The following is an 8,794-nucleotide window of genomic DNA, read 5'->3' as shown; positions in this document are numbered from 1 at the left end:
CCTGCCCAGGACAGGCAGGAGAAGGAAATCAGGAGCAGCTTCAGCAGTGGGGAAGCTTCATTTGCCTCGAGTCATTGTGCATCTGGGTCCTCTGCTTTTACACCTGGAGAGATTTTTCTGTTGTTGCTCTAGAATAGAATCATATGGTGACTGCTGTTATGTCTTGGATCTTTTGGGAGTCAGGAGCTAGTGGAGAGATTATCTGAATAAATGTCTAAGCCTGAGACACTTGCAGTCCATTTGAAGCTCTCAACTGGAGCGCTTTAATTTGGCCTCTGTTTTTAAAGTTCCTTTTGATCTTCAAAACAACATAATGTAAATTTAATCCAAAAGGAGAAGGGACATAAAGGAGTAGTTCTTGCTTTGCTGTTGTTTGCTGTCTCCGTTTGTGAACTGCAGAGAAGGACACAGGTCACACCATGTCTCCATGTCCTTAGTAGTCTCCATAACCTTTTCAGTTCTTAAGCCAAAAGAGGTCCTTTGTCACTGGTTGTCCTTTATGCTGAGGGAAGGCTTAGTGCTGACCTCCAAAGCTGAGCCCTGCTCACAGACAAGTAGCAGTGCTGCCACTCGAGGGAATGGAGGAAAATCTTCCAAAGGAGGCTTCCAACAGAGTGAACTTTCCATTCCTCTGAGGTCCCTGGGATTTTCACTAGGCTGTCTAATCACATTGAGGTGCTTTCCAGTTAGTTTAGTTTTGAAGCCCAGGCTTTGTCCCCTCTGGCAGTAGCACAGTTGATAGTAAAAGACACTAAAGACTTCTTCATTAAAAGGTCTCTCATGTGGGAATTAACCTGGATAGCACTTCCCTCTTTTGCAGGGACACTGACCAGAAATCATTTCAGAGCAGTTAGGTGTTATTTCTAAAAAAATTGGCTGGGAATGTAAGAAAGGTGTGATTTTACAAAACAGGACATTTTGTTGACTGTGGGATTGTACTGTTTCTGGTAAAACACTTAAGTAAAAAGCATATCTCATCACCTCATTGCTGTGTGCAAAGTATAGGCTGTAAAAACCACCTGTGCACAGAAACACTGGGAATGGAACAACATCAGTGTGAATAGAAGCACTTTCGGCAAAAGACAAGTAGAAGCAGCAGCTCTAGTCCCACCACTTCTGGGACTTTTCCTTGTGTGGGACAGTCTCTGTCCCCTTCCTATAGGCTTAAAACTTAGAAAAGTAGATGAATTCTATGATTAGGGGTTGAGAGTTGAATTCTCATTCACAAACTCTCTTCTTTCAGTATGCTGCAAAATCAATCTGTGTTCGTATACACGGCACTGATGCTCTTTCAAAAGTTAAGTGGTTATTGTTAAACCAAAAGTAGTAAAGCTACTGGGGCTTCCCAGGGTGGGCTGTTCAGAGCTGGTGGAGAGAGACTGAGACCTTGTGAATTTTTATTGTGGAATTTCTGTGGATCCCTTGCAGTCATTGTCCTCTCTTTCACTTACTGCCTTACTCGTCTTTGCATGTCATGGATTCCCTGTAAAGACCCACGATGGGGTGGGTAAATCTGGTTGGATTTATAAGGTCTACCTTTAAATAGAAAAAGGAAGGGAAAGGGAAAAAGACACATGAGCTTTAAAAACAAGGCAGCTCTGCAGTCCATGCTGTAATGTGTAAGTCTTGTGGCTATGAATTTGTGTAGAGGTTTAACGGTTTCCTCTCTTTTCTGCTCTTTGAACTATCCCTGTCCTTTTCAGATATAAGGGTCAGACTGAACTGGTAGGATAGGGTTAGTTTCAGAAGCTCCCTCCCCTCTACAGCTACTGCTCTGTTTAATGTCCTCTGGTAGCTAAAGCAATATTGCAGGAACCTCTGGCATGTTCAAATGGACCAGCACTGTATCCAGTGTGGTGTATCCTCAGGACACCATATGGTTGCCATCACCCCACCAAACCAATAGTGAAATTATACAGCCATTTCCTCTACAAATTTGTAAACTTTCCTATACGTCCTCTTCGAACTGACAGAGGAAACCAGAAACAGATATGCTAGGACCTGACTTTCATTTACACCAGGATCTCTGCTATGTGCTTGGCAATGTTGGGAACAGCTGAGATGAATGAGAATCAGCCCCTAGGCCATGAGTGCATTGCAGTAAGTTCTCTTCCCTGGAGACCAGCCTCCTTTCATGTCCAGAGAGCTGCTGAAGTTCATTCCAGCCTGTCTTGAGGATCAAGTTCTAGCTTCACAGGTGCTGTTCCCTGGTTAGGAGTTGTGTGCCACAACCTGCAGTGCTGCTCAGTGCAGCTTCGATGGACTGTGTAGGAGATCAGGACAGAAACAACACATCTCTGTGGCAATGGCCAGAAGACAGCCTGAAACAATTATTTTGAAATTTTCTAAAAGTGTGAAATCTGTGGTTTATGAAAGAAAAGCTGGCTCATTGGCTCTATCAGCCAAGGGTTTTTAAAAGTCCAGCTCCTCAGAGGGCCTGTACTGGGCAGTCTCTGAAGTGGCATGCAGCTTCTTGGGCCTGTGAAAGCACCTTTCTGTTTCACACTCTTTGTCTGGCCAGCAGCATTCCTCTGAAGAAATTTCAGTATCATCTCATTGGCCTGAAATCCCTGAAGGTGTTCAGAAAAAAAATACATGTGAAAGACACCACATGGATTTGATGCACAATTATTTTCACACTCAAAAAAACATTTGCTTTCTCTCTGCTTTATCTTGTGATCACTAGATGTGGTTGTCTAGTTAATAAACAAGCTTTTAATCTGTCAGAACATGTTGAACCCTACCAAAAGTATTGCCATTAAAGATAAATGGTACCCCCAGCAGCTTTGGGGAGCTGCCAGTGCTTTAGTGGCATGTGGGATGCTCTTTAGCCTGTATTGGCAGTGGTTGTAATCCAGTCCTAGAATCACAGCATGAAGATTCAAGCTGGAAGAGACTGAGGCACGATTCCCTGGGAGACCTCTTAGTCATAAACAGAGATGAATAAAATGCCCAGCTGCAGTGTTTGTTTACTGTAAGAAGCCTTCTGAAGCTGCCTGGGCACAGTACCCTCTGGCATGCCAAGGCGCCTGACTCTGTTTCCCCCTCTGCTCTGGCAACTGGTTTTCTTAGCTGCAATATTCTAGCACATAGTTGGTCTCCAAGGCAATGACAAAGATCAGATCTCCTCATCAGGGAAAAATCAAGAACAGCACATTAAGGTTTTCCTTTGGCATTCCCGTCTCCTTGAGGATTTTATTCCTGTAAAGTAACAAATGTCACTTGGTTTTGAAAAGAGGTGGATCTCTAATGGAGAGCAGGACTCTTCTGGGCATCTTGACAAAGCCCTTAGGAGAAGAGAGAAGGCCTGTCTCGCAGGAGCAGAGTCACAGCTCCCACATGGATCACATCTGTCCTTTGCCAGGGACATGCTCCAGACCAGTGGGAAGGACCATGGCTTGCCCCTCAGTGGCGTGACAAGCAGTGCTTGCATAGGCAGATGTGCTGTAATACACTGTAACAAAGCACATGAAAATCAAGTTATGTTATTGGTTTTCTAGCAGGAAATGCTTTTGCCCAAGACATTATGAAAGGGTTTTGAAAAATACTTGCCTGTACCTAAGCACAGCAGTGAAGAAACATCTGGGGGAATTGGTTTGACAGATACGTAACATCAGGGGTGGGAGGAAAGACAGCTCATGCTGAGAGTGTAGAGCCTTGGTGGGTTTGGAAGTGGATTCCTTTGTGTCCCATGTCGCTCAGGTATCCCTCAAACACATACACATCTCCTCTAAACATTTCCCATAGCACTGGTAATATTTTCCTCCATCCCAGGCACACTGCAAGGATTAATTCTGTTGTGTTTGTTTCACAGACACCAAGGGAAGAGAAGCTCTGCAGATGGCCTGTAGCTGGGTGGCACTGCTCCCTGGGGAAGTGTCTGTTGCTGGGTGCAGTGTTGCTGAGGGGATATGCATTGCAAAAACCAAAACAAGCAATATTGCCAATTCCAATAATTGAAAAGCCAGGAATCTAGATTATGAAATTTTGATAGTTAAAATTAATAACAAATCAAAAAGACCCTTAAGCAGGATGTTTACTCTCTGTGTAATGAAACTTCATGGTATGCAGTGATGCTATATTCTTTATGTCCTTTAACTGTGAGATTTAGAATCAATTGTTTTCTTTTCAAAAAATAAAAACAGGTTTTTACACATCTAGGTAGTAGAGGCTTTGAGAAGCAAACCACGTGTCATGAGATTCAGGCTGAAGCTACAGGGGCAGCAAATTTTGGAACATTCTAGCACAGTGGAACAGGATTTCCATTGCCAGTTGACCGTGGGGGTTAGAGATACACAAGACTCCAAAGCTTAATCCCTGTTAGAGCCCTGACAACACTGATCTTATGTAAGAAGCCTTAAAATCTTTATTGCAGTTCCATGTGTTACTAAGTCCAGAAGCAGATCAGCCAGCAATGAAATAGCCAGCAGAGTAAAAAGATTCAGTGAGGAAATTCATTCTATAGGGGCACCTTATTTTTCAATGTATACAGCTCTCATTTGTTATATTCTAATTATATCATGCCCAGGATATATTATAGTGGCAAGGACTTAATAGTCATTATTATCAGAAGTCTAACAAGTAAGAGGTTCAGACTTTATTCCCAGGAAAAAATGGCTTTCTGTATTCCAACTCATTAAATTAAGTCAATGTATTTCTGGCTGGAGTTTTAGTAGCTGTATCTATATTTATCTATCTGTTCATCTCATCTGGCTTCACTATCACCGCACTGTAGAGATGATCAAAAGCAAAATGAGAATGGTAAAGCTAGGGCCTTGTTTGAAATACTGTCTTTCCAGGCTAATATTTTTCCAGTCATTCTGCCAGCAGTCTCGGGTCTGAAACGTCTACTTAAATTGTCATTTCGCCTAAGTGCAAATCTTGGCCCAAGCCAAGGCCATCTGTTGTTGGGTAACAGTTGTGATTTATTCTGCCTCTGGTTGACTTTCGTGCTCATGGGCCAGATGCTGACTTGTAAGATTAGCTTTTCTTCATTTTCAGTTTTATTATTTCAGTTTTATTTATGTATGTATTAATATCACAAATAACATTTTAATTTTAGCTATTTTTGTCTAGTGTTTAAAATTAGGGATGAGTCACACACACCCCTGGGATGCAATTTTGTATGTGATAGGACAGGAAAAAATGTTTTACATGTTAGAAATATATTCAGCATCTCTAAATGTTTAATTTCTCCCTAATCACTAATCCATACACTCATTTATATTGCATATAAATAATTATTGCTTTCAAATAAGAGTTGTGGACTATTTGAAGACTTTTGGGCTCAAGAATGTTTTAAGTAGCTAAACAGTAGGCAAAATGTTCATGACACTCTGCAGCATATCCACTGCTACCTTTGCCTTCAGTGTAGAATGAGGGTAGTTAAGAAAGTTTGCAAACTTGGAGTGATTGTCAGAGGGCCATTCCTGCATACAAAGGATCTGGCATTGTCTTTGTCGGGACACAGCTGTTTCTTTCTGTAGGGGTTCTCTGACTGTAAAGGATTTGTGGTAGTTCTTAATGCACTTTATACCTGCAGTAAGTAAAGGTGCCATTATAAGCACAACTGAGCCAACATCAATCAAAGTACCAATCTTCAGATATGTTAGCAAAAAAATAGCAGTTATTTGTAATGATTCACAGGTGGCCATTTATGCAGTACTTGTGTTTTGCTAGATAATGATGTTGTGGACTCTCAGAAGCATTGAAAAAAACCCCAACAGGATAAGCATTTTTTAAGCAATCTTAAAAATAGTAATCAAATCATGACAAGGACGTTGTTACAAAATGTGGGTTTAATGGACATGGTATCTATGGCCTGTTCCCTTGGGAGCATTGAATTTCAAGAACAGTTTTTCTGTAAAGTTCATTGTCTTAGTGAATGTTGTCTTAATCTCAGTGGTTCAAAAATGAAATGGGAATTACATATGTAGTATGGGAATTATACCAGAGTGGTTTTATAATTTTGATACCAAGATGTTTTTAATTACAGTCATTTATTGAAGTAATGTTTTCTTCTCATGGTCAGTCATTTGGTTTTGGGGGGATTTTTTGGTGGGAAAAAAAGAGAGTGGTATTTCTGCAATGTATCTACAGAGTATCTTTATACATAAGACCTGACTTTGGATATAACTCAGTACCCTGAAGCTTAGATGTAAAAATGTCTTTAGATATTAAGATAGGGAAAATACAGTTACTCTTTCAGGAAGAGGTTAACAACTGTGTCCTGAAGGACATCTTAGTCAGCCAGAAAGACGACCTGGGCCAAAAGCATGAGATGTTTCTGTGCCTGTTCTTCCATCAGCCAGGGAGCTGAAAAGATGCATGTGAAGTTTCTGAGTGCTAGGTTTTTAAAATATCATGGGAGTTTTACAAATTAAATTAGATGAGAGCATCAAACTTCCTTCTGCTTTTTCACCATGATGGATAGGTGGCTGGATCTTGGGAAGCAAAGGGCAGATGTACAGATCTGGTTTTCGGACAGTTGCAAAAACTTGTTAATTAGTTGGTTTTCTCACGTTTGACATGGTGGCACCTGACAGCTTTTGTTCTTTTCAGAGGCACTGGGACTGGATTTGGCATTTCTGGGACTGGGGAGAGGGGCAAACACTGGGACTGGGAAAATAAACTTTTCCATTAATTCTTTGGAGCCTGGAAAAGACACAGTGATGGGCAAGTTTTTGTTTCACTTAGAGCCTGAGTTAGAAATTTAAACTCAATTTGTCAATTACAAAACCACAGTCTTCTGCTTCTACTTACTGAGAGAGAGCAAATACACTTTCCTCACAATGCCCACTGTGTGCCAAGATGAGGCGGGGAGGTGACATCCTATCAGGGAGGCAAAGCTTTGAAAGGCAAGGGGAGCTTCCCTCATCCCTAGTGGTCTTTTGTTGGTCCATCAGCATCCATATACTCCTGCAGATGCAGCTTCCGCTGCTAAAACCCAGGGTGGCTAGTTTGAACACTGCTGCCTTACAGCAGCACCCAGGCACCCCACAGCTGAGATAAGCTACCAAAGCACAGCTTTGCCATCAGACTTCCCTGGTAGGTGTTGCCAGCAGGGCTCATGTTTCACAACCCTGACTGATACAGCCCTTCTGCATGAGGCACATGGTGTAGAGCTCAACATAGATATAGCAAGATGACAGTTATATCTAAAGCAGACAGCCCTGCAACTAAGCTCCAATTCAGCAAAGTCCTTAACCAATTAATATCATTGAAGTCAAATTAAATTACTTTAATGGGATACATAAGCAGTCTGTTGAATGAGGGCCCAATAGTAGTTTCCATCCCTTTCCCCACGATCAAGGCTTTCCCATCTGCTGCTGCATGCGACGGGGATTTCTTTTTGGTTGCACAGCATGAGCCATTGCTGTGACTTTTGGAAGGCTCCCTCAAAAATTTGCATTTGCTAAGCTGTTGTAAGTAGTTGTATGTGGAAAGCCTGTAAGACAGAATGAAGAGGAGCTTTCCCAGCTCTGTACTTTCAGGGTACATTTAACACCTCTTTTCCCTTCTTTGCAGGACCACCTGTTGTTGCCAGCTACCACACACAACAAGACCCGGAGACCAAAGATGTCTATAGTGTTACCAGCTGTTAACATCAATGGTAAGTCCAAAACATGAAAGGGAATGATAGGAGAATAATTTCAAAGAGATGTGCCTGTCTTGTATGTGGAAACCAAACAGACCAAATGTCTGTTGTTATAGCTTTGAAGAAGAAGTCAGACTGGTCATTACTGGACTGTAGTTGCCAGGGTCCCAGCTGGAGCTGGGGTGCTGACAAATCAGCAGTGCCTGATCACCAAGACTGTAAGGAGAGGCTACAGGACTTGGCCAGCAGTTCTGCAGGATCTCATTCTAGCTCCTTCAAGGACACAGGGGTGGTGCCATCCAGTCCTGGTGATTTTATGGACAGCCAGTTAAGGGTTACTTGAATGTGATCTGGCTTCTCTCCCTTGGTGGCTACAAAGATCTCATCAAATGCAGAGACTCATCCTCTCATTGGGGCTCCTCCTACGCCTGCTTAGCAGGGCAAATTCCTTGGCCTTGCTGGTTTGTGAGGATGCTGACTGCCTTCCATCAGTTCCCTCAGCTGTTTACCACTCGGTTATACAACACTCAGTGTGAGCGGGACCTTGCAGCTCTGCGTGGTCAGGATGAATAACAATCATGTTACAGTGCTGCAGGACAGCAGGGAGAACAGCTTTACACTGGGGGCACAGGCTTTTAGCAAAGAGAAATGTTCTTGATCTGCATTTTAGAGCCACATGAGAGGCAGGACAGGAACTGTGTAAATATATAATTAATTCATATGGTGAGGTTTAGGGCATGTCTGGGGCACAGGGTCACTGGCACAGGCATCAAACACGTTGTGAACCCTGTAACAGTACAGGCTTTGCTTTCTGAGTGTCTATGCATGTAATGCTTTCCAAAAACTTACATGTTTTACGGTACAAGTGAATCATAAACCCAAATGTGTTTTGTTAAATTCAAACATGACCTAAACATTATCTGTTTATAAAAATTCCCATAAACTAAGAAAAAAAAATAATAAACTCAGGCTTTCAGCATTTTGATAATGATATTTTCCCATGCAGTACAGTAAGTCAAGTGTGATAATCTATAACCAGCTATCTTAGGGGGATTTTTATTAGATGTATCATAATTATTGTTGGCATTTATCTGCCTGATGCTCCCTTTTCATGTCCCTTAGAAAAATCCTTTTCTGGCTGAGCTGAATTATCATGTGCAAACGGGCTCTTTATCACTTGAAGAGCAAACACTCTTT

General features: G+C 42.0%; 1 protein-coding gene across 1 annotated transcript in view; it reads left to right on the top strand.

The window, feature by feature from the left end:
- Nucleotides 1-8,794, top strand: part of ATF6 (activating transcription factor 6) — a 73,510-nt gene that overhangs the window by 48,561 nt on the left and 16,155 nt on the right. The window contains exon 13 of the mRNA XM_009999884.1: nt 7,528-7,612. Coding sequence (XP_009998186.1) covers nt 7,528-7,612 — 85 coding nt within the window. The remainder of the gene's footprint in view (nt 1-7,527; nt 7,613-8,794) is intronic.

Source organism: Chaetura pelagica, unplaced genomic scaffold, assembly GCF_000747805.2.
Source record: "Chaetura pelagica isolate M959 unplaced genomic scaffold, ChaPel_1.0 scaffold246, whole genome shotgun sequence".
Lineage (NCBI taxonomy): Eukaryota > Metazoa > Chordata > Aves > Apodiformes > Apodidae > Chaetura > Chaetura pelagica.
Note: the sequence above shows the minus strand (reverse complement) of the source record. Positions and strands in the feature narration are given on the sequence as shown.